Source organism: Carlito syrichta, unplaced genomic scaffold, assembly GCF_000164805.1.
Source record: "Carlito syrichta isolate Samal-C Ts95f unplaced genomic scaffold, Tarsius_syrichta-2.0.1 Scaffold143503, whole genome shotgun sequence".
In the NCBI taxonomy this organism is placed as follows: domain Eukaryota; kingdom Metazoa; phylum Chordata; class Mammalia; order Primates; family Tarsiidae; genus Carlito; species Carlito syrichta.
Window position 1 is genome coordinate 220,684 of NW_007087599.1, and position 27,894 is coordinate 248,577.

The 27,894-nt window shown below is 50.2% G+C and overlaps 3 protein-coding genes across 6 annotated transcripts in view; 2 read left to right on the plus strand and 1 right to left on the minus strand.

Moving 5' to 3' along the window:
• Positions 1 to 11,920, plus strand: part of ATF7 (activating transcription factor 7) — a 104,809-nt gene extending 92,889 nt beyond the window's left edge. Inside the window, exons 10-12 of one of the 2 annotated variants that reach the window (XM_021708690.1) lie at positions 3,963 to 4,160; positions 5,957 to 6,065; positions 10,610 to 11,920. In XM_021708690.1, the coding sequence (XP_021564365.1) occupies positions 3,963 to 4,160; positions 5,957 to 6,065; positions 10,610 to 10,827 (525 nt within the window). In that variant the 3' untranslated portion in view covers positions 10,828 to 11,920. The remainder of the gene's footprint in view (positions 1 to 3,962; positions 4,161 to 5,956; positions 6,066 to 10,609) is intronic. The other variant, XM_008050267.2, reaches the window with a different exon arrangement.
• Positions 11,921 to 20,254: 8,334 nt separating this feature from the next.
• Positions 20,255 to 21,020, plus strand: NPFF (neuropeptide FF-amide peptide precursor). The gene is made up of 3 exons (XM_008050268.1): positions 20,255 to 20,356; positions 20,568 to 20,689; positions 20,817 to 21,020. Exons 1-3 carry the CDS (start codon positions 20,255 to 20,257, stop codon positions 20,932 to 20,934), a joined length of 342 nt encoding a protein of 113 aa, XP_008048459.1. The 3' UTR covers positions 20,935 to 21,020.
• Positions 21,021 to 21,266: 246 nt separating this feature from the next.
• Positions 21,267 to 26,629, minus strand: TARBP2 (TARBP2, RISC loading complex RNA binding subunit). 3 transcript variants are annotated; one of them, XM_008050270.1, is made up of 9 exons: positions 26,087 to 26,629; positions 25,375 to 25,544; positions 24,482 to 24,584; positions 23,834 to 23,929; positions 23,195 to 23,267; positions 22,840 to 22,957; positions 22,406 to 22,533; positions 21,833 to 22,034; positions 21,267 to 21,702 (listed from the first exon to the last, which is right to left on the minus strand). In XM_008050270.1, the coding sequence occupies exons 1-9, from the start codon at positions 26,137 to 26,139 to the stop codon at positions 21,545 to 21,547; spliced, it is 1,101 nt and encodes a 366-aa protein (XP_008048461.1). In that variant the 5' UTR covers positions 26,140 to 26,629; the 3' UTR covers positions 21,267 to 21,544. The 3 variants fall into 3 exon arrangements, with proteins under 3 accessions (XP_008048461.1, XP_008048460.1, XP_008048462.1); XM_008050269.1 differs by having other exon boundaries at positions 25,375 to 25,539; positions 26,548 to 26,623; XM_008050271.2 differs by lacking the exon at positions 26,087 to 26,629 and adding an exon at positions 25,841 to 25,963.
• Positions 26,630 to 27,894: the final 1,265 nt, after the last annotated feature.

Genomic DNA, 27,894 nt, shown 5'->3' on the forward strand with positions numbered 1-27,894 from the left:
CCACTCACCTCAGCCTCCCAAAGCACTGGGATTACAGGCTGAGCCACTGAGCCCGGCTAACCACTTATCTTAATGACCATTTATCTATCTAATCCTGAATTGTACCCCACATCTTTAAAATAAATAAAAATATTTTTAAAAAAAAAGAAAGAAAACACCTTCTCATTACCAATTTATTCCCTTTTTATCACAGATCAAAATTCTAGAAAAGCCAGCAGAATCTCTTTCCCTTCCCAAGTCTCTACTCAAGGCAATCTCAGTTTTAAGAAGACTCTTTGGAAACTGAATAGTCCTTAGTTTTCATATCATCTGCACTGGACAGGTGACAACACCTGAGATTGGTTTCTAGAGTTACATTCTTTGCCCAGCCCCTCTTTTCCTGATGTCACCACCTGCTTCATCGGTTACTGCCACATGTCCAAATATTTCACGGCCATATGTCGCCTTAAAGCTTGGCCAACAAAAGCTTTCATTTGAGTGTTCTTGTTGAAAGCTAAGCCTGCCTACCCTCCTGTAACCCACCAAAGCTGGTCCTAGAGTTGGTAAGGCAGTAGCCCCCTTGCCTGAGTGGTATTGCTTTCCCTCTTAGGAAAGTGACTTGGCTTCCTTTTTAGTCACTACTGATTCCATTCCTGCCCATTCTTACCCTTTTTCTCTTGGCCTATTCTTTTTTTTTTTTTTTTGAGTCTGAATCTCACTCTGTCACCCAGGCTGGAGTGCAGTGGCACACTCATGGCCACCACAGCCTCAGCCTGCTGGGCTCAGGCAGTCCTTCTGCCTCAGCCTTCTAAGTAGCCTTCTAAGTAGCTGGAACTACAGGTGTGTGCCACCACGCCCGGCTAATTTTTTGATTTATTGTAGAGATGAGGTCTCACCAAGTTACTCAGGCTGGTCTTGAACCTGTGGGCTCAGGCAATCCTCTCACCTTGGCCTCCCAAAGTGCTAGGATTATAGACGTGAGCCACTGCACTTGACCAACTAGGCCTATTCTTTTATCTCCATTCCCTGCTTAAGTTTCTGAATTGCCTGTGAAAGAATAGGAACTTAGCTGTGCCCCCATTCTCCTTCAAATGCACTAATCTTTACATGTGTTCCGGTGAGCTAAAGACAAGAGGAAGTTGAAATTCTTGGGAGAATTATTGTACATTTTTTTTTAAGAAAGCATCTTCCCTTAGTACAATGGGAAGCAGTGACCCAAGGTCTCCAATTCATTACATTGAATTTGATATTTCCTCCTTTTTTTTTCTTTTGGGAGAGGTAATGTTAGTGTGAATAAATAATATAATCTCTTGATTATATTAATGGAGAACATAATTCAGTTGGGTCTGGAGTAGAGTACAAGATTCTGATTTTTAATAAGTTCATGCTTATTCTCATGAAACTGACATGAGCTCTGACATTTGGGAAATACAAATACAGATATTCCAGCCAGGTGCAGCAGCTCACGCCTCTAATCCCAACACTTGGGAGGCTGAGGTGGGAGGATCACTTGAGTCCAGGAATTTGAGACCAGCCTGGATAAGATAAAGACCCTGTCTCTACAAAAAAAAAAAAAAAAATACAAAAATTAACTGGGCATGGTGGCACGTACCTGTAGTTCTAGCTACTTGGGAGACTGAGGCAGGGGGATCACTTGAGTCTAAGAGGTCAAGGTTGCAGTAAGCCAGGATTATGCCAGTGCACACCAGCCTGGACAACAGAGTGAGACCCTGTCTCAAAAAATATAAAGCCGGGTGTGGTAACGCATGCCTGTAGCTCCAGTTACTTGAAAGGCTGAGGCGGAAGGATCTCCTGAGCCCAGAAGGTTGAGGCTAGGATAACCATGAGCATGCCACTGCACTCCAGCCTGGGCAACAGAGTGAGACTCCAACTTAAAAAAAAATAAGCCAGGCTCGGTGGCTCAACCTGTAATCCCGCGCTTTGGGAGGCTGAGGTGAGTGGATTGCCTGAGCCCGTGGGTTCGAGACCCGCCCGGGCAACTTGGCAAGACCTCATCTCTACAATAAACAAAAAAAAATTAGCCGGGCGTAGTAGCGTGCACCTGTAGTTCCAGCTACTTGGAAGGCTGAGGCGAAAGGATCGCCAGAGTCCAGCAGGTCGAGCCTACAGTGGCCAGGAGTGGCCACTGCACTCCAGTCTGGGTGACAGAGTGAAACTTCAACTCAAAAAAAAAAAAAATAGGTAGGTAGGTAGGTAGATAGATATTTCTTATTAGCAACAAATCCAAGAAGAATTGATGTTTTACATTATCTACTGTTGACCCTTGAACAATGTGGGGGTTAGAGGCACAGACCCCTGCACAGTCAAAAATCCTTGTATAACTTTTGACTCCCCAAAAACTTTACTAATAACCTACCACTGACCCAAAAACATAAACAGTCGATTAACACATATTTTGTATGTTATATGTTTTGCATACTGTATTCTTATGTAAGCTAGAGAAAAGAGAATGCTACTAAGAAAATTTTAAGGAAGAGAAAATATATTTACTATCCATTAAGTGGAAGTGGATCATCATAAGGCTTTTATCCTCATTGTCTTCATGCTGAGTAGGCCGAGAAGGAGGAGGAAGAGGAGGGATTGGTCTTGCTGTCTCAGGAATGACAGAGGCAGCAGTGATGGAGGTGTTGGAAGGGGAGGCAGAAACAGGCACACTTGGTGCAACTTTTATTGAAAAAAATCTACGTGTAAGTGCCATTCAAACCTGTGTCATTCAAGGGTCAACTTCTATTCTACAGGCGGTTAATCTTTCTCCTTTTTGCCCACTACTATATACAGTCTGCCTTCTTTGAATGCATACTAGCTCACAGAAAGGGAAGATGACCCAAAAGTGCTTTAGGGGAAAGGGGCTTCAGCCTGAAGTCTAAAAACAAAAGATAGTCCCAGGTCACCAATTTGTAAAGGGATTAAACATTTTTTTCTGTTTGTAAATAAAAGGCAGGGAGGGTGCTACTGAGGATGATTACAGATTTTTTTTTTTTTTTTTGAGTTGGAGTCTCACTCTGTCGCCCTGACTGGAGTGAAGTGGCCGCTCCCGGCCACCACAGCCTCGCCTCCTGGGCTTCGGCGATCCTTCCGCCTCAGCCTTCCAAGTAGCCGGAATTACAGGCATGCACTATCACGCCCGACTGATTTTTTGATTTATTGTAGAGAGGAGGTCTCGCTGCCCAGGCGGGTCTCGAACCTGCGGGCTCAGGCAATCCACTCACCTCAGCCTCCCAAAGGCGTGGGATTACAGGCTGAGCCACCGAGCCCGGCTTGATTACAGATTTTTAAAGTATACTAATGTATTTCTTTCCTCCCATGTCAGCCCATGTCTCACTGGTAGTTAAATGAATAAAAACTTTTTTTCTCCTTTTCTGAAACATGTTATAACATGCAGTTGTTTGTACATATTGTTTGACCAAATCAGTGATTCTCAAACTATTTTATTTCACAGTCTCCCTGAAAGTTTCCATAGCACCCTCCCTCAATTCTAATTTTTCTGACTCCAAGATTCCCTATTGTTAAGAAACAAAATCTGATCCTAGTTTCATTTTGTCTGTTTGTCTCAGAAGTAATCAGAGTTTCCAGCTGAGGCCTGATGAAGTGGCTTTTGCCTGTAATCCCAGCACTTTGGGAGACTGGTGGGAGGATTGCCTGAGCCCAGGAGTTCAAGACCAGCCTGGGCAACATAGTGAGACCCCTTCTTTAAATAAAACAAAAAGAAAAGAGTTTCCAACTGTGCTATGGTTTATTTTAAATGTGGGCTTGAGAAGACTGGAAGGAAATGGGAGGCAGAATGAGGAACTAGTACAAAAAAGAGGCTGAGGGACATAGTGATGAGACTTACTGAGGTGCCAGAGAGTGGTACATCTCTCTGCCAGATCATTATCAGATCTTACTAATATGTCTAACATCAGATGTGATTTGGAAAAAACTGATGCTCCCATAAGTAACTCCTTTTTGTTCCTGGGCAACAGGTCTCACCAGCCCAGCCCACCCCTAGTACCGGGGGGCGACGGCGACGCACAGTAGATGAAGATCCAGACGAGCGACGGCAGCGCTTTCTGGAGCGCAACCGGGCTGCAGCCTCCCGCTGCCGCCAAAAACGGAAACTTTGGGTGTCCTCCCTAGAGAAGAAAGCAGAGGAGCTCACTTCTCAGAACATTCAGCTGAGTGTGAGTGGGTCCTAGATGATTATTGGGATTGAATCTGGAGAGTGGATTAAACCAGAAAAGAATGGAACAATAGAAGGTGGTAATTAATAGAAGATTTTAATTCTCTAATTAGGACAGATACAGAAGTTGTGCCAGGAAGAATGCAGAAAGAATCTCTAACAGTCAGAGTTGAAATCCCTTCCCAAGGGAATGGGAAAGCTACTCACCATCTACCCCCAGATCTGCTACTAGAATGAATCATCCATAGACCCATTTGGATAAAGGAAATTAGATTAAGCAACCCAGGGTGCTCTTTTATCGTCAGTAGAATCTGAGGTCATGAACACCCAAAGGGAAATTTTGCCCTAGATAATACCGCTTAATAAAAGAAGGAAAAAACACCATGAGCACACATAGAACAGTTATAATCAGGCATTATCTTGAATATTAGTTTCCCTACTTCTGATGATTTATTAAAATATTTTACCACAAGGGTAATATATGAATAAATTTTTGTTATAACATACACACAGAGATATATAGAATGAAAACAAAAAGTCTCTCTTTAATCTGCCTTTCTCAGTCCCATTCTGTTCCCTATAGATAAATTTGGTGTGTATCTTCCAGACATACTCATATTTCTTTTTTTTTCTTTTTTTTTTGAGTTGGAGTCTCACTCCATCGCCCAGACTGGAGTACAGTGGCACACTCCTGGCCACTACAGCCTCGACCTGCTGGGCTCCGGCAATCCTTCTGTCTCACCCTTCCAAGTAGCTGGAACTATAGGCGTGTGTTAACATACCCAGCTAATTTTTTTGATTTATTGTAGAGACGAGGTCTCACCAAGTTGCCCGGGTGGGTCTCGAACCTGCGAACTCAGGCAATCCACTCGCCTTGGCCTCCCAAAGTGCTGCGATTACAGGCTGAGCCACTGAGCCCAGCCCATATTCATATTTCTAAATTTCTTTTAATAGTTTTTGGAGGGATTATGTGTTTGTTTTAACATAAATGGCTTCGCAGTATTTCATGGAGGTCTAGCCATTGGTATGGAGGATTTACATTATTCTTTTTAATAGCTATATAGCAGTATATCCTATAGTGTCTTTATAGTTAAGAAATGGATATTGATATTATTCTCATGTTTTGCTAGAACAGAAGTGCTTCAATGAACATTGCATCCACTTAAGTAGACAGTTCTATTAATAGATTTCTGAAATTGGCTGGGCTGGTAGCTCATGCCTGTAATCCCAGCACTTTAGGAGACTGAGGTAGGAGGACTGCTTGAGTCCAGGAGGTGGAGACCAGCCTGGTCAACACAGCAAGACCTTATCTCTACACAATTTTTTAAAAAATTAACCAGGCCTGGTGGCACGTGCCTGTAGCCCCAGCTAACTGGAAGGCAGAGGAAGATCACCTGAGCCCAGGTAGTAGAGACTGCAGTAAGCTAGTGATCGTGCTACTGCAGTCCAGCCTGACAACAGAGTAAGACCTTAACTCAAAAAAAAAAGAGATTCTTAGAAGTTGGCTTTCTTAGTCTGAAAGCATATGTCTTACTGGTTTTGGTTTAATCACATTTATCCTAAATAGGAGTAATTTTTTCATTATAAACCCCTACTTTTCTCTGTAAGCAACCTCTTTCACAGAATTCATGACTATACTGGATTGGGCTACCTGACACCTTGCTGATGAAGAGTCTTATTCCAATTTTGTGGGGAGAAAAGCTAAGCAACATTCTGTCCTCACTTTGAGAACAGCCACTGGGGTCCAAGAGTAGAGGATGAATGTTCTTGATACTCTTTTCTTCCTTCTTGCCTCAGAATGAAGTCACATTACTACGCAATGAGGTGGCTCAGTTGAAACAGCTACTGTTAGCTCATAAAGACTGCCCAGTCACTGCACTACAGAAAAAGACTCAAGGCTATTTAGGTGAGTGGCTCACAACCTAAGCAACGTCAGTCAGTCCAAAAACCGCATGTACTGACTGTCTCAACTGTTTATAATTTTATAACCCCATCCCAAACGTTCTGGTGACTCCAGACTAATGAGTGAAGAGCCCTTGTGGAGCAACCAGCCCTACCAAGAAATATTTTTGACAACCATGTAGCGTTAACTAATCCATCTATTATAGTTGGGGGTGAAGGGTAGTAATATTTATTGGGTGCCTGTGTTAGGTACACTACCATCTTCCAAATTCCCTCACAAAATAGATAATACCTACATTTATATGTGAGAAAACTGCACTCAGATTGGATCACTTATCTGAAGTTACACAGCTGGTAAAGTGGTGGGGGGGGGGGGGGGGGCCAAGATTTACATCCAGGTGTTTCTTATTCCAAAGACATTATCTTGGCCTAGAGAAAACATAAACAGGAAATGATACATTGGGATTGGGGGACGTATTTTATCTTTCTATTGATAGGCTGATGTTGGTTTCAGTTTGTAATCTATGAGCACACATAAAATAGTGCTAGAAAGCAGTGGCCACAGAGTTGTGCTCAGAACATGCACAATTCTAAAGTTAAAATTACTGTGAACAATTTGCTTATGGGGAGTAAAAGCTAATAAATACTAGTTTTCCTTTGCAAATTAAATTCATAGAAATGTTGACTATCACATTTTTGATATATTGAATTATTTTTCTATTGTCTTTATCATTTTAGAGATGTGTTCCCAAAGAAAAAGAGTAACCATATCACTCATTTTAAACATCTCTACTTAAATGTTAATTTTAATGTGTACTTCAGGGTATATTCATTCATTAAGCAAATATTGATTGAGTGTCTTACTCTGTGCCAGGCACTATTTTACATGCTGGGGATGTAATAGGAAATTAAATAGATTAAATCCCTGCCCTTGAGGAGCTTATATTTTAGTAGGTGAAACAGACAATAAACAAGATAAATTGGTAAAATATATATGTTATGTTAGATAATAGTACATTCTAGAAGAAAAAAATTAAACAGGGAAGGGTAATCTGAAATGTTGGCAGCAGGCCTGAAAGTTTAGATTAGATGCCTTTTGACTAAAGATCTGAAGGAGCTGGGCTCGGTGGTTCAGCCTATAATCCCGTGCTTTGGGAGGCTGAGGTGAGTGGATTGCCTGAGCCCGCAGGTTTGAGACCCTCCTGGGCAACTTGGCGAGACCCCATCTCTACAATAAATCAAAAAATCAGCTGGGCGTGGTAGTGCATGCCTGTAATTCCGGCTACTCCAAAGGCTGAGGCGGAAGGATCACCAGAGCCCAGCAGATTGAGGCTGCAGTGGCTGGGAGCGGCCACTGCACTCCAGTCTGGGCGACAGAGTGAGACTCCAACTCAAAAAAAAAAAAAAAAAAGACCTGAAGGAAGTGAGGGAGCCAGCCATGCATTTATATGGAAGAAAAGTCCTACAGGGAGGAGGCTCAGCAAATGCAAAGACCCAAGGTGGCATTGTACCTAGTACATTCTAGGAACATCAAGGCTAGTGTGGCTGGAGTTGGGCGTGGATAGTAGTTGGGGATGGAGGGGAGGTAGTGGGAACATTTCATGTAGGGTCTCTGCAGTCATAGTGAGCATCTTGGCTTTTACACTACATCAGGGGCCATGTAGGGTTTTCAATAGAGGAGTGACAATTGATCTGATTTATATTTGAACAAGATTCCTCTGTTAGAGACATCAGGGATGCAAGGGTAGAAGCATGCAGTCTACTTAGGAGGCTGTTACAGAATATGAGCAAGAGCTGATGGAGCTTTGGACCAGGATGGTGGTAGTGAAAGTGGTAAGAACAGGTTGAATTCAGGTTATATTTTGAAGTTAGAGTGACAGGGTTTGATGATGGGCCAGATGGGGTGGTAAATATGAGAAAAAGAAGAATCAAAACTTGCACCAAAGTTTTTGACCTCAGCTGTCATTAGTCAAGGCGGGGAAGTATAGGAGGAAATGGTTTGGGAAGTATATCAGGAGCTTAGATTTGGGGAAGCTGTTTAAGATGCCATTAGAGGCTGGGCTCAGTGGCTTAGCCTATAATCCCAGCACTTTGGGAAGCCGAGGTGAGTGGATTGTCTGAGCCTGCAGGTTTGAGAACAGCCCGGGCAACTTGACAAGACCTCATCTCTACAATAAATCAAAGAATTAGCTAGGTGTGGTAGTTCCAGCTACTTGGAAGGCAGAGGCGGAAGGATCGCTGGAGTCCAGCAGGTTGATGCTGGGTTGGCCGTGAGCATGCCACTGCACTCCAGCCTGGGCGATGGAGTGAGACTCCAACTCAAAAAAAAAAAAAAGAAGTTAATTAGGCTTGCCGGCAGAGATGTCAAGCAGGCAGTTGGGCAGTTGGTTATATAGGTTTGCAGTTCAGAAGAAAGGCTGAAGAGAAAACAACTTTGGGAGTCAGAAGCATATCATTAGTTTTTAAAGCCTTGAAACCAGATGAAGTCTCCAAGGGAGAGAACATAGATGGAAAAAAAGAAGTCACTGGGCGTGGTGACTCATGCCTGTAATCCCAGCACTTTGGGAGGCTAAGGTAAGAGGACTGTGCCCAGGCTGGTCTTGACTGGGTTCAAGACCAGCCTGGGCAACATGGCAAGACCTTGTCTACACAATAAATTTTTTTTAAAAATTGGCTGGGCACGGTAGTACACACCTTTGGTTCCATCTACTTGGAAGGCTGAAGCAGAAGGATCAACTGAGCTCAGCAGGTCGAGGCTACAGTAGCCGTGAGCATGCCACTGCACTTCAGCCTAGGCAACAGAGTGAGACTCCAACTCAAAAAAAGAAAAAATAAGTCACCAGAGCAGTGGCTCATGCCTGCAATCCCAGCACTTTGAGAGGCGCAGACAAGAGGATTGCCTGAGCAGTCCAGCCTGGGCAGCTTAGTGAGACTTCATCTCTACATTAAAATTTTAAAATTAGCAGGTGTGGTGGCACACGCCTGTGGTTCTAGCTATTTGGAAGGCTGAGGCAGAAGAATCACCTGAACTCAACAGGTTGAGGCTGCAATGACTGTGAGCTACCGCACTCCAGCCTGGGTGACAGAGTGAGATTCCACTCAAAAAGAGAAAAAAAAAGAAGTCGTCCCAGGACTGGACATAGGGGTAGTCCAAAATTTAGAGTTCCAAGAAATGAGAAAGAACCCACAAAGGACTGAAACAACCAGGAAGGTAGGAGGAGAACTAGCTAAGTAGCTGAAGGTGGTGTTCTGTAAATCAAGACAAGTGTTTCAACAAGTTTAGTGACCAGTTATTTCAGATCCTGTTGATGGGCTGAGGGGGACAAGGACTGAGTCTCTATCAGTATGTAATCTATATTCGGAAAGTTTTCTACTCAGTCCTTGCAAGAACCGTGACTGGTAGTTCAACCCATTAAACTACTTATTTGTTATAGCAAAAGGTGTATTTAGTTACTGCTGTGTGGGATAGATATTATTTGACACAAGACAAAATATCATCCCTACCTCTGAGAGACTCATGGGGTCACATAAACTCATGAATGGGGTAAGGACAGTATCCCAGTCAAGGAGCCACTGGATTAGGAGCTTTCTGAGGATAGGGTTCCTGTCTTATTCTCTGTATTCCTGTGCCTGGCACAAGGGTGATGTTCAGTCAGTGTTTAATGAATAAATTAATATATACTCCAAAAACACAAAGGATGAAACAATTTTCTGAGGGTGACAAAGATGGCTTCACAGAGGAGGCAGTATCTGAATCCTCAAAGAAGACTCAAGCATTCGTTAGGTAGTCAAAAATACAACCGACTATTGGAAGTGTGCCCTACTGCATGTATCTGTTTAAGCTGCAGTAGAGTCTGTCTGTTTATTAAAGCTCTTGACTATAAGCAGCATAGAGTTACTATTTTACACAGCTCAGATACCTGTGTTTAGTAGTAAGATGTATTGTCACTTTACATGGAATGGCATGGCTTATAATAAATGTTTTAAATGATTAATGCTTAGCTAATTGATAGGAGGGTCTAACAGGCTTCTTTGTCATTTTACTTGTTAACTGCACCTTGTCGAGGGACTGGTCATTCATAACATCATTTGATTATAGCTTGATTACTTATCAGTCTTACCTGTGGTACAATTATATGCTAAAGGAACATAAAAATTAATGGAATGACTCAATTCCTGTTGGAATTAATCAGAGAGGATAAAAAGAGGTCTGTTTTAAATCACCTTTAAAGAAATGAACAAGAGGAAGAGTGTTCTAAATAGGGGCAAAGACCTAGAAACCAGACAGTGTAATTAACACATTAGCGATTTATTTTATTGGGATAAATGGGTTAATTTTGGCCTAATTCTTCTTCCCTTCTTACAACTTTGTATTTCCTAGCCCATTTATGACTTAGAAGCCAGGATTCTGGGGCGTTTTTCCCAAAAAATGATCAATTTCATTTTCCTTTGGGCTCCTTTACAATTATGGCAAAAGGCAATCCTGTGTCATTCCCCATTCTGTGTTCTAACCACGTGTTCTCTGTTCTTTGCCCTCCTTCCTGGCAGAAAGTCCCAAGGAAAGCTCTGAGCCAACGGGTTCTCCAGCCCCCGTGATTCAGCACAGCTCAGCAACAGCCCCTAGCAATGGCCTCAGCGTTCGCTCTGCAGCTGAAGCTGTGGCCACCTCGGTCCTCACTCAGATGGCCAGCCAAAGGACAGAACTGAGCATGCCAATTCAGTCACATGTGATCATGACCCCACAGTCCCAGTCTGCGGGCAGATGATGCCTCCCCTGGTGGAGAGGTCCCCAGCCAGAGCTCGCCCGCCCAGGAGCCAAGAGAGATGTCATCTTATCCCCTCCCATCTGCCTTGAATGTGGCAATATGGGGGGAAACTGTGTGTTGTGAGTAATGAACAGATGTGGGCTTTTCAGCCACGCGATCATGTACGTTTGACACCTGTACTGGGGGCCTCCACAGCCCCAGAGCCTCACAGATCATCCCCTAAGGGTGGGGTTTTTGATGTACCCACAGCCAAAGGCCTTTCCAGATGGTCCGAACAATCACCCCGCCCCATGCACGTGTATCTGTTTCTTTTAACACTAACCTTTGCAATTCTAGGTTTGGGGTTTCTCAATTCCCTCTCTTCCCACTAAGCTGTGGCTGTTACTTTCTTGTTCCTTACCAGCATGCCACTTTCTGCAGATAGAGGGAGGCTAGATTTGATGGCATATCACCCGCTGATGCATCCCCAGCCACCCCATGGACTCAGGACTTTGTCTCCCAGTAACTGCTTATTTATCCCTTTTCCCCTTCCTAAATTCTAGTGAAAACATTCACTTTTGGAGAATGTAAGGTTACCTTTGATGTATGAAATAGCAATATGTTGCAGCTCTTCCATAAGCTTAATTTTCTCCCTACCCGCCACCAAAAAAAAAAGAAAGAAAAAAACAAAACCCCAAGAGTTCCAGTTCTTTTTCATCTATTTCCAGAGCTATATGAGTACCTCATTTTGTCTCTTGACTTTACCTAGTCTAGTGGTGGGGTCTTTCTACCTCCCCGCTAGGCCTTGGCAACCTCATTTTGTGGCCTTATTCTTAGAGATAGTTTGGTAGTGAAAAGGGAAAGAGCCCAGATTCTGACTGACTGATTCTTCTCCTCCCTTCCTTCCTCCTTCAGTTCTAATCATCAGGGCTGGCAGGAACAATGTAGTTTAAAGCTTATTCTGTCAGGTTATGGATTAATTGATTTATTGATGTTTTATAAAAGTTTACTGGCCGAAGCATACATACGAGGGAACCCAAACAAACCGAAATTATCTTTTGGAGGGTGGGCCCCTTGTAGTATACTCGGAATTTATTCCTCCATATCAAATGGTCAACCAAAGTTTTATATGGAAGTTTTAAGGAAGGTTGCATCATGATTTGTGGAAGAAATGTCCCAAGTTGTAGCAAGCAAGTGACTCGTTCTTCCACCTTGACAACACACTTGCCTACACCGTGCTGAATATTCAGTTTTTGACCAAAAAACAGCATGACCCCATGCCCCACCCTCTCTATTCACCTGATCTTGCCCCCAAGTACTTATTCTTGTTTCCTTGGATGAAAAAAAGTCCTCAGTGGAAACATTTTGCTGATGCAGAAGAGGTGAAACAAAAAACAGCAGAAGCACTAAAAGGGATAAAAATTGACAAGTTCAAAAACTGTTTTGAGCAGTGGAAAAAGCATCTCGATAGGTGTATTGTATCAAACAGAGAGTACTTTGAAGGTGACTGAAATTTAAACATGTAAGAATACACAATTTTTTATAAATAAATTTCAAGTTTTTTTGGGTTCCCCTTATATAGTCATCTTTGGCTATCTTTCTGCCCTGCCCCTCCCTCTTCATTGCCTCGTCAACATTATGGCCTCTGTCCCTCTTCTAGACTAGCTGAGATGCAGGCCTGCTGGAGGTTGTCATGGAGGGGACTCTTGAGTTCTCTTACTCTGCTCTTCTCTCTGCTTTACATTTCTGAGCTAAGATCTTGTGGTCACAAATGCCCATCACTCTCTGGTGTCTCTCTCTTTTACTAGGTTCCTAGCCTAGCCACTAGGTCTGCCTGGTCCTGAAATTTCCTCGACTCGTTTCTGCTCTCTGCCCCCTAAATTCAGTGCTTCTCCCTAGTACAAGCTCTAAGATTCTGAAGCATCATAGCCAAGGCCCCAAGTGGGTTTTCTTGGGTATATGCCTGAGTAGAGGGAGGAAGAGGAAAAAGAAGGTGCAGTACTGACCTCAGCAGGGCAGCCCAAGGTCTGGCATGCCTGGGAAATTGATGATTACTGCTCTCAACTGTTCTTACTTTGAAGAGTTGGGTTGCATAGGGAGAAATTCATCTCTTTTCCCTCTTTCTTACCCATTTTAGGACTTCCCATCTTCCCTTGGCTCGGAACTATGCAATTTCTACCAGGGCCATAGGAAGCAATCTAAAGCCAGAGGCCTGTGGATAGATAGGTCAGCTTTAATAGCCTTTCAGTATGAAACCCTTCCAACTGTCCCGGAGCCACCTTCTGCCATCTGTCTAAGCCAAGAATGTCCTTTTCTCCATCTCTCCTACCTCCATCTTAAACATACATACAAAATAACTGCCGGCTTCCTTTCTTATTTTGTCTTCCAAAATTGGCTGTCATAGAGGAGTGAGAAAATGTCCTAAGCTGCAAGATTCCCATTTCCTTAGAGTGATATGCTGGCGAGCCAGTCAGGTGACGTGTTCTGCTGCTTTTGTTTTCAATTTCCCCTCCTGCTTCTCAGAGCCAGTGCTGAACAAGCCACACCTGGTGAAGACAAAGGAGAGAAAACATGGTTTTCTCATCCTTTAGCACCAGGTACCCAACAGGAACAGCCCCTGAAGTGACTCAGACTAGCAAATGTTGTGGCAGATGGTCAGAATCCAGGTTACCACCTCCAGGGACTTCACTTGCCTTTAAAAATTCACAGCCATAACTTGTGCTCAGGACTTCTCCTTTAGAAGGCTGCCCCCTGGGATTTTCTCCCGCTTTAGAGTTTTGTTTCATTTTTTTATTGTCTTGATTTCCCACTAGCAGCCTTGCCCTAAAGCTTGACTGAGTTTATGGCTCCTAAGGAGCTTTCATAAGACCCTTGACTATTTTTCTTCCCCCTTCAGTCAAGTGTTTTTAAAGTTAAGAGTCAGTTTGTCACTGAATTCATGCCCTGCCAGTCTGTCCCTGTGTTGGGTAGTTAATGTACGAGGGTCATTTTTGGCTTCTTAGCTCTCATGTCAAATTCTCTCAAGTCCTTATTTCACTTCTGCCAGTGGGAAGTTACGATAGGGACCTAACAAGGAGCACTGCCAGAATTGTCGTAGTGAAGTGGCCCTGAAACGAGGAGGGCACAGGACTGAACCCCAGGCAGCACTTGAGTTGGTCCTCGGTCTCACTGACAAGGCAGAGCAGTTACTTACTTGAAGTTTATAGTCAACGGGAATGTCACTTACCTTGTTATTGCTGCCAGCCATGTGGTCACTCTCCCCTGGTCTGTGTCTTCCACGCTCATCTGGACCAGAACCAGACATCATGGAGGGTGTCACTTAGTCCTTCTTAAGGTCCGTGGCCTTTTTAGAGGCCTAAGAGAGGACACTTTTCAAAAGGAGCTGAGAGTGTGGATGTCTTGAACTCTTGGGTGAACACAGGACTCAGGCTTCCTGCCTCCAAAGACACAGCTAGCTGCTAGATACCCAAGGCCATAGAGAAAGGGGCCAGAGCCAGGTCGTCTGAGAGCCATTCCCCTAAAAGAAAGGTTGCTTAGAGTTGAGTCTGAGAAAGCCTCTCAACTACGAGGGAGGCTAGAAAAAGTCATACCTCCTTTCCTTTTTCTCTCCCTGTTGTATACCCCAAATCTGGCTTTCCCCACTCCTCTTCTTGGCCCTGAGCCATGTACTGTAGGCGGTGGCTAAGGAGGAGCCAGGCTGACCGAGCCTCCCCCGCTGCCTTCCCCGTCCCTGTCCTGCTGTCCTCGGCTCCTTTCCTGCTCAGTGCCCTCCCGCACCACCCGCTCTGGCCGATGGAGTGCTTACCCGTAACTGTGCACTGTCTACAGCCCAAACCAGCAAGCAGACACCAGAAACTTCTTCCTGTGGTTTCTGAGGCTCCCCTGCTCCACACTGAGAGGCTCCTTCAAGGTGCTAGCCCCCGAGACAGCTGTCCCCACAAGAATGTCCCCCTTTCTTTCATAGCTTTCTTCCCATCCCCTAATTATTTTCCATTTATATTGTACATTGTATACACAGGAAGGGATATATTACTTCTTTCTAAAAAAAAAAAACCTTCATAACCAGTCTGTGTAGATTCCAGTCCTCCTAGCCATATCATGTATGCCTTTGTTGATATGCTCTTTCTGCTTTCTTTAGACTTACATTTGATGGGGGTGAAGGTTGCAGAGGAATAGGCAGGTGCAGATTCCAAGGCAGGTTAGCGGAACCCCCACCCCATACAGCCCCCTGTAACCCTAGTTATCCCTCATAGTACAGAACTGATTTCTCTGTTTCTGTTTGCACAAATGTGCACACAGATGTAAATCCCCACCCACCCACCCCAGGGTGGTGAACCAGTGGGAGTGAGCATTGCTGGCTGCTGGCCGACAGTCCCACCTCTGCCCCCATTGAATTGTTTCTCTTTGGGGTAAAGTCCTACCCTAGAATGAGAAAGCCTGGGAAAAGTAGGGCAGGTTTGTATCATAGCTACTAGGGTTTCTTTTATTTTTTTTAACAAGGGCTGATACCACAGGGGCATCTCACCAGCATTAGCTACTGGTAAGGGGTGTTTCCACTGTGAGAAGTGGCTGTGAGCACTAGTTCTCTTACCCTCCCCTCAGGGCCGTGGTTCTCAGAATATGCTCCAGGACCCACAGCATCAGCGTTAGCTGGGAGTTTTCAGAAATGCACATTCTCCTGGCACCATCCTGTTGGATCAGATATTCTGGAGGTAGGGTTTTTTGTTTGTTTCTTTTTTTTGAGACAGGGTCTGGCTCTATCACCCAGGCTGGAGTACAGAGGCATGATCATAGCTCACTGAAGCCTCAACTTCCTGGACTCAAGCAATCCTCCTGCCTCAGCCTCCTCAGTAGCTTTAGCACCACCACACCCAGCTAATTATTAAATGTTTAGTAGAAGTGGGGTCTCGCTATATTCCTCAGGCTGGTCTCGAACTCCTGGCCTCAAGCGATCCTCTCATTCGGCCTCCCAAAGTGCTGGGATTATAGGCATGAGCCACCATGTCCAGCCTACGGGAAGGTTTTAACAAGCACTCCAAGTAATTCTGATACACACTAAAGTTTGAGAACCATTGCCTTAGAGGCAAGCTGGGCAATTCTTTCAGGGTGTTGAGGATATTTTAAATACCCTCCTCTGCCTTAGCACTAACATTTCTCTATTTCTTCCAGTCCCTCCCTCCATTCCCATTGAAACCACCACCGCCACATCACGGATCTAAAAAAGCTAGGTTTGTCTTCCTGCTAGCCTAATCCCTCAAACCTGCCCGTGCATAGGTCTGGACAGGAGTTGTCCTGTAGTTCCCTTGCAGACTGGTCACTCCACGTTCTTGGTTACAAAAGGACCAGCCGGAGCTTTCGCTGTCCTGTGCCTCCCACCCACATACCTTTCAGGCAGGGAGGAGGTGGGCCTCCAGCCCCAGCAGCGGAGGCTGCCACATCCTGACATAGTGTCTTTTGAGAAGAAAGCAGCGTGTAGCTATGATTATATCTCTGTTCATCTATATATTTTTGACATGTAGCAACACCTCTCCATCTCATCAAGGAACTCGACTCTGGGTCTGGGTCTCCCCAGTCCCCAGTGGTGGAGTTTGACAGGTAGGAGGATGCAGTGCTACAGGCTATTTTGTTTTTTGTTACAAAACTGTCTTTTCCCTCCTCCCCCCACCCGTGATTCAGCATGACCTCTGTGAGCAGGTTCTCACAATCTCCCGGGACGGGGCTGAGGCAGGGGCTTCGCTCGTTCTCCCTGACCGTCCCTCCTCCCCTCTCCACTGCCACCTAGCAGTTATCCCCCCGCCATGCCTTCTCCCTCCCTCCCCTGCCCTGGCATATATTGTGCCTTATTTATGCTGCAAATATAACATTAAACTATCAAGAGAACTGCTGTTATGTCTGATGCTTGACCACTCTGATCTTACAAGGCCCAGTGTCTGCTATTCCAGGAGCTCACTGGGCTTTTATGTCTGTCGTCTTCCTCACTCCCCCATTTCTTAGGACAGAAGGACAGGGATTCTCATCCCTGCTTTTTATGTAGAGGAGACACAACCTAGAGAAGATGGACAATTGATATAAATTACAAAGCATGACAGAGGCATGAGGACCACAGCTCAGATCTTGGAGACAAGGGCCCGTGGCATCATGGGAGCACTCTCCAGAGAACTGAGTGGAGTGTGCTTTATGTGGATGGGGGAGGGGAGAGTGGCTGAAGGCGAGTGGCCTCTTATTTACCAGTATTTTGTCCCCACCCCTAACTCAACAATTAAGGAAAAAAAGCCCTACCTTGGGAAAGTTTTCAGCATGACTGGGAACTGCACACATAGAAAGTGTAGCTTTCCACGGTGAGGAGGCGGCTGGTCTGGAGATGAAGGGTGGAGTTTGTTTAGAAGCAGATCAGAGTTCACAAGAAAAACAAGTAATGATCAGAGACACCTGGGAGTAAGGAGAAGATGAAAGATCACTCATTTCCTGCGTCTGTGTATTCCTTTATAAATACCATCACAATGAAGACAAGGAGCCAGGCTGATGACAGAAGAAACAGCAGGTGTCTCTGAGGTTTCCCAGTAGGAGAGAAATGACTTAGGAAGCTGTTTTTGGCCAGGCCAGGCACGGTGGCGCAAGCCTGTAATCCCAGCACTTTGAGAGGCCGAGGTAAGAGGATGGCCTGAGCCCGCAGGTTCGAGACCAGCCTGGGCAACTTGGTGAGACCTCATTTCTACAGTAAATCAAAAAATGATCTGGGTGTGGTGGTGCATACCTGTAGTTCCAGCTACTTGGAAGGCAGAGGCAGAAGTATCGCCTGAGAGTAGCAGGTCAAAGCTGCAGTGGCCATGAGTGTGCCACTGCATTCTAGCCGGGCAACAGTGTGAGACTTCAACTCAAAAAAGAAAAAAAAAGCTGTTTTTGGCTGGTGTTTGGCAAATAACTGGCACAGAAAGCCTGAGCCTCCTTGGGAGAGCAGGAAAAGCAGTGGTGGTCTTCACTGTGTTATGATGCACAGGGGGGTCCAGAGAAGGGCGAGGAAGGACGTTGCTGAAAGCCACGGTTGAGAGGTGCACTCTGAAGGCCAGGCAGTTTACTAGATGAGAGAGACTCACCCGTTTCAACTTCAAGGGAAACCATTGTGTCCATCCTGGGCACCATAGGCCAGGTGGAGCAGCCCCTTCTGGTCATGGCTCAGCGCAGAACACCTGTAGTTTGTGATCTGAGAGATGCGTCAGCAGGAGAAGCAGCAGGTGGTAAGCATGGAGTGCCTGCCCGATGCTGGGCCCGTGGGGAGAATGTCGCCCTGTTCCCAGCAACCTCTAGACAGGAGTAGTTGCTTCATTTTACTGCTGATGACTTGAGGTTTAGCTAAGTCACACTGTGAAGTGCAAGAGCTAGGATTAAAACAAAGTCTGGAGGGGAGCTCAGGGGTTCGAGACCCGCCTGAGCAACATGGTGAGACCTCATCTCTACAGTAAGTTTTTTAAAAATTAGCCGGGCGTGGTGGCACATGCCTGTGGTTCCAGCTACTTGGAAGGCTGAGGCGGAAAGATCACCTGAGCCCAGCAGGTCGAGGCTGCTGTGGCCACAAGCGTGCCACTGCACTCCCGCCTGGGTGACAGAGTGAGACTCTGACTCAAAAAAGTAAAAAATAACTGAGGTCCGTCTGGCCCAGAGCCATTCTGCAATGTCCTCCCACCCCTGCTCTCCCGAACCTCAGTCAAATAGTGACAGACAAGGACCACGTTGGGATGCAGAGCTACTCTCCACAGATGAACCATCTCCCCGTGGACTTTGGTGCTCCCTTTGAAGAAGCAGTGAACTACAAGATGTCATGACGATGAATGTCAGTTCGAGGCTCGGGGCCAAAGACTAGACAAAGCTTACAAAAAAGTTCATCCTAGCTTAGCTGCATTAATAGAAATGTAGTGTCTAGAACATCCCGATCCAAGGCTGCTCTAATCTACATGTCTAAAGTGTTAGTCGGCTCCCAGGGGCCTTGCCGTAAAGAAGGGGCACCTCCCTTAAGCAAACAAGACTCTGGAAGAATGAAATCCGTCTCCAGACATCCGAAGGTTTCTCACACGAGAGAGATGGGAGATGTTCTGTGAGACTTCATGGAGCAAACTAAGACCCCTGGGAGAAGCCACAGGGAGACCAAAGCTCCTCAGCACAAGGATTAATGTCCTCAGACTGACCCAGGAGATTTGGTAAGTCCTCCGGGGCTGGACCTGCAGGTAATCACAGCAAATGTTCTGAGGATACTTGCTCTGGGCCAGATCCTTTGCTGAGCTGATTACAAAAAAGTGTCTCAGATGATGCTCACCCTGGGAAGTGGCTCCTAACGTGCCCAGGTTTTAGTGAGGAACAAGTTGATGGGTGGGTAGCTTGCTCAAGGCTGAGTTTATATCGTGCTACCCTCTGGCATAGGCCAGAGGCCCACGCTGCTGGGGATGCTCAGGAGGGGAGTCTAGACTAGCAGGAAATCTGGCAGGGGACTTCCTCTCCCTGATGGGTGATTCTGACTTTTCCCAAGACAGGGATCCAGTCTACCCCGGGATGTGTGAGCCAGAGCTGGGCCGAGGCTGTGACCATAGGGCGGTGGGACAAAACCAGAGTCCAGCCCCACAGTGTCCTGCTTCTGCCCTTCCGGGGCTCCTGGGAGTCAGGACTCTAGGACCTCTGCCCCCTCCTCCCTCCTGCAAAGAGCTCTGGTCTAGGAAAAGGAGATGGCCGGAGCTGGCAGTGAGCAGCTGTGGCCACCGGGTGGCAGCAGCGCTTCAGCAGTGGAGGGCCGCTCCCAGGAAGGCCCAAGCGCGGCTCTGAAGATGGGGTCTGCCCGGATTCGGAGCCACACCGACTTGCACGCTCCAAAACGCTGTCGTCTTCCTGTGTCTTACTTTCCCACCCACAGGCAAATCTCAGAGTAGTGATTTCATGTCTGTCTAAGAGTCACACAGCAGGTGTGACGGGCTGTGGGGTCCCCACGGCTGCCCGGGCCAGGCTGGGTCACGCCGACCGACCCTGACCCAGCTCTTCCCTCTTCCTCCATTCTGGGACCCGCCACCTAACCCTCCTGACAGGAGTTTCTCCACGCGTTAGCTACAAGTTAGGAAAGAGGGAGGTGATGGATGGAAGCTCTCCAACCTGTTGAGGGATTGGGGGTTCTTGTAAGGCCCCCCAGGGCCTGGCTCTGACAAAACGCCTGCAATTGATGATGCTTCTTGAGCTCCGGAGACAGGATTTATGCATCTAATAAAGTCTATAACTCCAGGCTTAGGGGCTGAGGGCCGGAGGCTGAGAGCAGACAGTCCCGGGGGGGCCGAGGGAGGGGTCCCAGGCGACTCCTAATGGCGCCGTGCATTTCCATTGCCTGCTCCAGATCCCCTCAGGCTGCCTTGAGGGGGAGGCACGAGGGACAGCAGGTATAAGAGGCTGGCGTGGCTGCAGGAGGGCGGGTGGCAGCATGGATCCCAGGCGCGCCGTGGTGCTGCTGGTGCTGCTGCTCTTGGTAGGCTGGGGCCACACCGAAGGGCCAGGCGGCCACGAGGAAGGAGACTGGGTCCCAGTGGTGAGTGCCCATCCCTGTGCCACCGCCTCCCTCCACCTCCGTGTAGACGCGTCCGGTTCAGATACTCCTCCGAGCATCTTCAGCCAGGTCTTCATTAGGAAGACATCTGAGGAAGTGGCTCCTTGGCCACCTCCAACTTGCCCTCCCCTTGTGACTAAGTGTCCAGGGCATCTGCCCACCCTCCTTCCCGGATGCCCCCTCCCCGCAGGAGGAAGACAGTGGACCCCGCCTGCCCCGGGATGCCCAGGCCCCCAGGTCACTGCTGCACTCCCTGCTCCAGGCCATCGAGAGACCTGGCCGAAGCCAAGCTTTCCTATTTCAGCCCCAGAGGTGAGTCCTAATGGGACACAAACATGGCAGGGGCTGGGGGCGACAGGGCAGGGAACAGGAAGGGAAGGGAGGGGCAGAGAAGGGAGAGACTGAAGGAACCTACCTCTGAAGGCGAATCTCGCCCTAGGTTTGGCAGAAACACCCGGGGACCCTGGAGCAACAATCGGCTGAGTCCCCGGGCTGGCGAGGGACTGAGCCCCCAGTTCTGGAGTCGGGCTGCCCCCCAACGCTTTGGAAAGAAGTGACGTGTCATCCCTTGATGTGTTTGCATGCAAGGCCTCTACCCAAAAGTGCCGTGTGAGTCCCCCAAATAAAGCTGCCTGGCTTCTGAGCCCACGTGTGTCTGTGTGAGACTCTAAAGGCTGGTGGGGGGCCCCAGGGCAGGGAGCACTGCCCTCCTCCTTCTCCACCAAACCAGAGCCCCCGGGAGCGCAGCTGACGCACCCAGCCTCCTGCCACCAGACCAGAAAGCACAAGAATGTGTGGGGAGGGCAGGGGCTGCCCAGGGAGGCACCACAGAGGAAGCGACGCGTGCTGACCTCCTCTGCCACCCGCACTACTCGGAGACAGCAGGGTGTGCGAATCCAAGGAGCAGCACGTTTATTCGGGGCCCTATGGAGAGCCTCCGGTTTCATTCCCACTCGCCATCACCAATAAAATGAGGGCGGATCCTGGGCTGCTGATGCCCTGTGGTCCTGGCTCCTTGCCCTGTGCCTTCCTCAGCCTCAAGGCAGCAGTCTGTGTTGGAGGTAGAGAGCGCACCCACAGAGGGTGCCAGAGCTGGGCAGGTGCATGGGCCCAGAGGCAGGAAGAGCAGGGAGCTGAGAGTGCACGTCCATGAGTCCGGCCAGGCCTTCACTTGCTGCCTGCCATGATCTTAAGGTACTGCAGGGCCCGGCGAGCAGCCTCGCCACGGGCTGCCTCCCTGGTGGCCGCAGAACCGTGACACACAGTGGCCGGCTGGGTGGACAGTTCCACCAGGCACTGGCAGAGTCCGCTCAGACTCAGCTCCTCTGGAGACCAAGAGAGAGGAGGGAGGCGGTGCTGGGCGGGGAAGGTGCATCAGGGCATCGTGCTCCCCGCCGGCCCCCACGCTCGCTCTGGCCCAGCCCCCGCGCGCCCCAGCTCCCCAGCCAGCCATACCAATATCCAGGTAGCTGACGTGGAAGGCCTGCTCCTCAGAGAGCTCGCTGAGAAGACTGCAGCAGGCAGGGCCCAGAGCGCCCAGGGAGCCCAGGGAGCAACTGCGTAGAGCCAGGATCTTCTCTCCCACTGAATTCCGCAGAGAATCCCAGGTGCAGCCTGGGCCCCGGTTCCGAAGTCCATCCAGGCGAGAGCTGACACCCTGACAAGATGTGGGCAGTGAGAAAGACGGCCAGAGGCCGTGGGGCCCAGGGATTTAGACAGTCCATGTCCAAGGAGAGAAAAGCCCAAAGAAGAGCTCCTCAGCCCGCCTCCCGAGTCCCCGCAGGGCCTGCTCAAACCACTGACCCTGAGCCAGATGGCCAGGCAGCCTTCCCCATCCCAGTAACAGACCCTTCCAGGGCCCCAGCCTGGCCAGCCCACAGGGCGGGCCTTGAGTCAAGCCAGTGGTTGGGAGAACAGAGGCAGGCGTGGGACCCCTCGAGGCTCACTGCTGAGTCACAGGCCTGAGTCCCTGGAAACCTGCCTGGCGTGGAGGGAGGCCCATGGTGCCCGGCCCCACAAGCCACTCACAAGGGAGAAGTGATCGTCATCAGGCTCTGCCTCAGTGCCATCCCGGGCATCCAGGGGCACCGTGTGCACTCGAAGCAGCATTTTAGCCGCCGCGTTGCGCTTTGCCAGCTTTTTGGAAGTGCCACTACCTGCGTGAGGGAGAGGGTTGCTGGGTTACTCCCGAGACCCCACGCTTTCCACCCAGGTCATAAGTGCACTGAGGTTCCCCCCAAAGGATGTCAGCTGGAAAGAGGAGCTCAGGACCTGCCCACGCACCTGAGAACCTGGCTGGCCAGAGGAGAGGGGGAAAGACAGGGTGCAAAGCAGCAGCTAGAAGGAAGGGGCTGAGCCAGGGACCGTGATGCAAGGAGAGCCGGGGGTGTTGCGGAGTGAGGCTGAGAGCGCCTGTGGCTGCGGGACAGGAGCTGTGAGATCCCCCCACCCTGCCCAGTTACCAATCTCAACAAAACGCTCCACTCGGCAGGTCATGGTGAACTCTTTGCGGTGGGCTGGCCCGGACTCCTGGGTCACCGTGTATTCTGGCAACCGCCAGCCTTTCTGCACCACCAGCTCCTTGCAAGGGAGACGCAGGGTGCACACGGCTGGGTGAGAAAAGCTCCCCATACCCAGGCTGGCACCCACCCACTCGCCCTCCCACCCTGGGAGCCTCAGACACTAGGAGAGGGGAAGGACACAGGGGGTGGGAAGGGCCTCGGTAGGGGGCAACAATCCCCCCCACACATGACCTGCCCGAGTGGCCCCTGGGTCAGTGGCAGACCGGCATGCACGGGAAATGAGGGTGGGGCACACCTGCAGGGCACCAACGGGGTTGCACTCAGACTGCTGAGGGGAGACGGGGGGCTGCATCTCCACGGGGGGGCTCCTGAAGGAAAAATGGGCCAGGGCCAAAACTGATGGGAACGGACCCTTCAAGGCTGCCATGACCCCCGCTGGCTTCCCGCCACCCCGCCTCCTGCTTCCCCCTGGGACAGGCAGCTGTCTGTCCAAACATCTAGCCTGCGTCTTCCTGCTCTGGCCTTGCCCTCCCCTTCGAGGGAGGCCTCCCCTAGGCCCTAGGCCCATTTTGTTTCGGTTCTGGAACACCTGGGTACCATCTCGCCAGGACGGCGGGAGAAGGCTGTACATCTGGTCCCCAGAAGCATTAATGGGTCTCAAACGCAGGACCATCGCATGGCAAACCCAGAAGAAAGTGGGGCTGGCAAGACCACTGAACATGGTCAGACATCATCTCGAAGGCTTTTAGGAATTGCAAATTACCTCCTGTCCCAAGAGCTTACCCGCTGCTGCAAATTCCTCAAGCTCTGGTCCCCAACTATTCCATTCTGTTCCTCTCGGCCTTCCTCAGGCCTGACCACCCTGGGTCCAAGGGCTGAGGGCCAGGAGCCCGGACCCCTTCCTCCTCACTCAGGCACTCAGGACACAAGATACCTGGTTAGGACAGCAGATGGGACAGGAGTAGCAGCCGCCGCAGCAGTAAAGACTGGAAGGTCCTCAGGCAGTGAAGAGTCTAGAGGAGAAAAAGAACTTCCCGAGGGGAAGGGGGCCTTCGATTCACACCCAAGTGCAGGGGGAGCAGAGGGGTGGGAGACCAGGTCCTCCCGACCTGCCCAGCCCCTGAGAGAATTTCCCAATTGACCAGACTCAGGGAGGCCCAACCAACAGCTTCCTCCTGGGGCTCTTTGCTGCCAGACACTGGATCAAAAAGACTGAGAAAAGGAGGTCTCAGAAAAGAGGGTCTCTTCGAACCCAAGAACCATGGCAGCAACAAACTCCAACCTGAGTGTGGAAAAAGGATGGACATCTTGCTTGAACGAGGAGGCATGCTGGGGAGCAACTCCCTTCAGCCTCAGCCTCCACCCGTCTCCCTCCCTAACCTGGGCCCCAAACTGCAGCCACAACCCCTCGAGGAGGCTGACCATCCCCTGAATTCTTCACAGCAGCAGAAGCCCCGAAGCACCCTGCTCAGGTCCAGAGGAAACTCTCGGGAAGAGGCCAGGCCTGGGGAGAGGGGGTGGCAGGCGCAGGGGCCTGGGTTCCCAGCAGGGCTCTGGGACGCCTCGGCTGCCCCTCCCTCACCTGCTGTCCTCCAGGGCCGGCTCCAGCATGCTCCCCCCTTTGAGGTGTTTGAGGGCCACCTCAGCTGCCTTGTGCTTGGCGGCCTTCTTGCTGGGGCCCTGACCTGAGAGAGGGGACGTGGCAATACTGGAGGTCACTGGAAGGACGGAAGAGAAACCAGCATCCCACAGCCTCTCTCCTCGCAACCAGAAGGAGTCAATCAAGCCCCCTCTGCCCAGCATCCCTCTGTTGAAGGCTGGCGGTGTTCTACTGATTGCTGGAACGAAGGGCCCTTATCTTTCCATTAGCTCCCAGAATCGTGCCATGCCAGGCAGGACTTTTGAGCTCCAACACCTGGGGTGGAGCGTCTCTCCTTTGCAAAGCACTTTCTTTTCTCTCAATAAATAGAGAGTTGGAAAAATACAGGGTAGGTTCTGGACTCAAAGCGTGCTCTGCCACTGACTAGGCACGTGTCCTAGCACCAGTCATTTAATATCTCAAATACTCAGTTTCCTCATATTCAACATGGAGATACTGCCACTGACATCTGGTTAGACAAAGGTTTAAAATTAAATGGGAATCTGGTTAAGCACCTGGAACAGAGCCCAGCACAGTGGGCACTTCCTCCCTCTAATACTCCACTGAGATTTCACTTGAGCTCCTCTCACTTTTCTTCTAGGGTGATGAGGACCTGCTGGATCGCTGTGGCCGTCGTGTTGGCTCCTCTAACTCTCCCAAGTCCTACCCACCTTCTCATAGCCCTATTCTTCCAAACCAGGCAGTGGCTTTTCCCCTGACATCTCTCCTTCCCTCACTGGCCTTGGAGAAGAGGACTGAAGAGAGAGACTCCAAGAAACAAAGCCATGGGGCCCTGTGAATGCACACCCCGGCCAGGCTGCCCGAGCCTTCCTCACCAGTGCAGCTGGTGTCGCCAACGGTGACCCGGAAGGTGAAATTAGGCTGGTGGGCTTGGCCCTCGGCTTTGAGAAGGTCGTACACGGGCGTCTTCCCTATTCTGGTCCCATACTCCTGCAGAAGGCTGATCGGGGTCTTGCCCGGGTTGGCGGCCAGCATTTGCTCTATACTGGGGGAAGGGGCACAGACCCACATCACACCTCCCCTCTCTGCACCCACCTGGCCAAGCACTGCTATGCCAGACCTAGGTTCATTATGGGGGACACAGGGTCCAGGGGACCCCAGGCAGTACAGCATCCATTGGCTAGGATCCAAGTGGAGCTGCAGGCTGAGAAAGAGGGTCCACGATCCCAAGGCAACGAGGAAGGCACTGCTCTATCTCAGTGAAGGCGGGGAACCTGCGCCCCAGTGCGCGTTGAAAGTGCGTGCCCCCGACACAGTGCAGGCCAGGAACCCAGTACCCACCAAATGCACTGGATGTGGGGGCATAAAGCCCAGTGCTCCAGTGCAGTCTGGGAACCCGGCCAACCCCAAACTATTTAGAGCTGGAGGCAGCAGCCACTGCCCCGGTGCATGCCGGGAACCACTGCCCACTACCCCAGTGCTTGCCGGGAACAACCCTCGGGCCAGGTGCATGCTGGGGCCGCGCCACTACCCCCTTCGCACGGCCCCGCTCTCTTCGCCCTGCAGGATCGGTACGAGGCGGCTCACCTCGGCAGCCCGCAGCCCGTGGTAGTGCCGGAGCCTTGCTCCTCTTCACTCATTCCCTCCTCCGTCCCCGCGGGCGCCACCGTGACTGTAGCCTCCACGCGCCCCAGTACCCCGCCGACGAGCTAGGGCCGGGGCCAAGCCCGGAGTCGCGGCCGGTCGGGCCCGCCGCGGGGCATGCTGGGACATGGAGTCCCCCGCCCATTCTATTTCATGAGTCTCCATTAGGAGGGGAGCTAGCCGCCCCACAACCCTCCGCGTGGTTCGCCCTGGCGGGCTGCACCGCCTTCTGGGAGGAGCGGGCCCCTCCGCTGTCGCTTCCCGAGCGGAGGCTGTTTTTTTGTGTGTTTTAATGTCGTCCCGCCTCCTTCCTACCGCGCCTCCCCTCTCCTGGGTCGTGAGGCTGTTGGCATGCGCGGTAGCGGAGTGGACGCGGCCAAGTTGGGGGGGCGGTAGGGGCTAACTCGAGCATGGGGGATTCTTGAATCCCGAGAAAACTACAAGACCCAGGAGCTCGCGAGCCATCTCTGTCGCAGCTGAAGGGGCGGGTCAAGCACGCACGAGAAGCTTCGTGGCGTGATTGGTGATTCCGATCGCGCGTGCCTCCCGTAGGCGCATTGAGATTGGCTGTTTCGCCCAAAGGGGCGGGGACGTGAAAGGGACAGCCCCCTTGGCCCCGCCTCTTTCTTGAGGCAAGGTTCTGATTGGTCCGGGGAGAAGGGCTGTCGGATCCTGGTTCATCGAGGTCGGGGAGGGTGGGCCTTACCTAGTCGCCGAGGGTACTGTCCTCTGCCCCTCGCAGAGCGCCGAAGCTGTTGTAAGTCCAGGTCCGTCTCAGACAGTTCCTCCTCAATCCTAGCCTCAGCCCCGGCCCTTTGGGCCTCCGTGTCACAGAACCCGCTTCCTTTTCTTAGGTTGACCCTCACCTCCCTTCAGGTTTTATTTCTCTTCTACAACCTTTTTAAAACGGCCCTAGCGAACTCTCTTTAACTGGCCAGGAAGCCTCCTCTGGGGCCTGAGAATCAGGCTACGGGGAGACAAGATTAGAAGGACTGAGGCACCTAGTGGTCTCATTGCCCCTCCCGTGCGCCTTGGGTCTCTCAGCTGGAGAGAGCAAGAGAAGGTTCAGGCCTCCTAAGACTCTTCGGCTGACTGATCTGGGTGCACAGCAGATGCCTATTTTGGGGTCCCAGAGCTCCATTCCCTCCTCCCCAAAGTCGCACAGAAAGATATAGGGGAAATCTTGTGACCTTGGAGATAAAGAGAGCGAGATCACACCAAAAAGAGGCGGGGGGGAGATTCTAATGAGTGTTTTGAGAATGGGTCAAGGAAGAGACGTCGTGCTCTGAGCCAGGGTTGGAGGTCCAAAGGAATTCGAGTGACAATGAGGGGTCGTCCAGGAACACTGGTGGAGGATGGGGCCTAGAGCTGAGTGGCTTCCAATTGGGTAAAATTGGAGTGAGCGGTGACAATTCGGGGAAGGAGAGATGACAGGATCGGCGTGATAGGGGGAGCAATGCCAGAGCGCTGGGGATGCCATGGGGGGGGCTGCGCTCTCGGCGTGTAGGAAGGAGTCTGTAAGACGGGCCGTGGGGGGTTCCTACGGAATCAGCACCAGGCTCCGGGTGGGACCTGCACGGGACACGCCGGCAGGGCGGCGCGGGGCCCAGGTGGCCCAGGGACCGGCCTGGTGCGCGCCGGATGGCAGCGGCAGGCTCCTTTAAGAGGCCGGCGGCTCCAGCGCAGCATCCCCCGCTCAGGGCGTGTCCGTCCCGGGGGGCCAGGGGCGGGGGCCCTGGAAGGAGCGGGAG

Coding starts and splice junctions, on each gene's coding strand:
- NPFF (XM_008050268.1), top strand. CDS start 20,255: ATGGATCCCAGGCGCGCCGTGGTGCTGCTGGTGCTGCTGCTCTTGGTA. Junction 20,357..20,567: donor AGGAAGGAGACTGGGTCCCA/GTGGTGAGTGCC, acceptor CCCTCCCCGCAG/GAGGAAGACAGTGGACCCCG. Junction 20,690..20,816: donor TTCCTATTTCAGCCCCAGAG/GTGAGTCCTAAT, acceptor ATCTCGCCCTAG/GTTTGGCAGAAACACCCGGG.
- TARBP2 (XM_008050269.1), bottom strand. CDS start 26,608: ATGGCTCGCGAGCTCCTGGGTCTTGTAGTTTTCTCGGGATTCAAGAAT. Junction 22,534..22,839: donor GGAGCGTTTTGTTGAGATTG/GTAACTGGGCAG, acceptor TCCCTCACGCAG/GTAGTGGCACTTCCAAAAAG. Junction 21,703..21,832: donor CGTCAGCTACCTGGATATTG/GTATGGCTGGCT, acceptor CTTGGTCTCCAG/AGGAGCTGAGTCTGAGCGGA.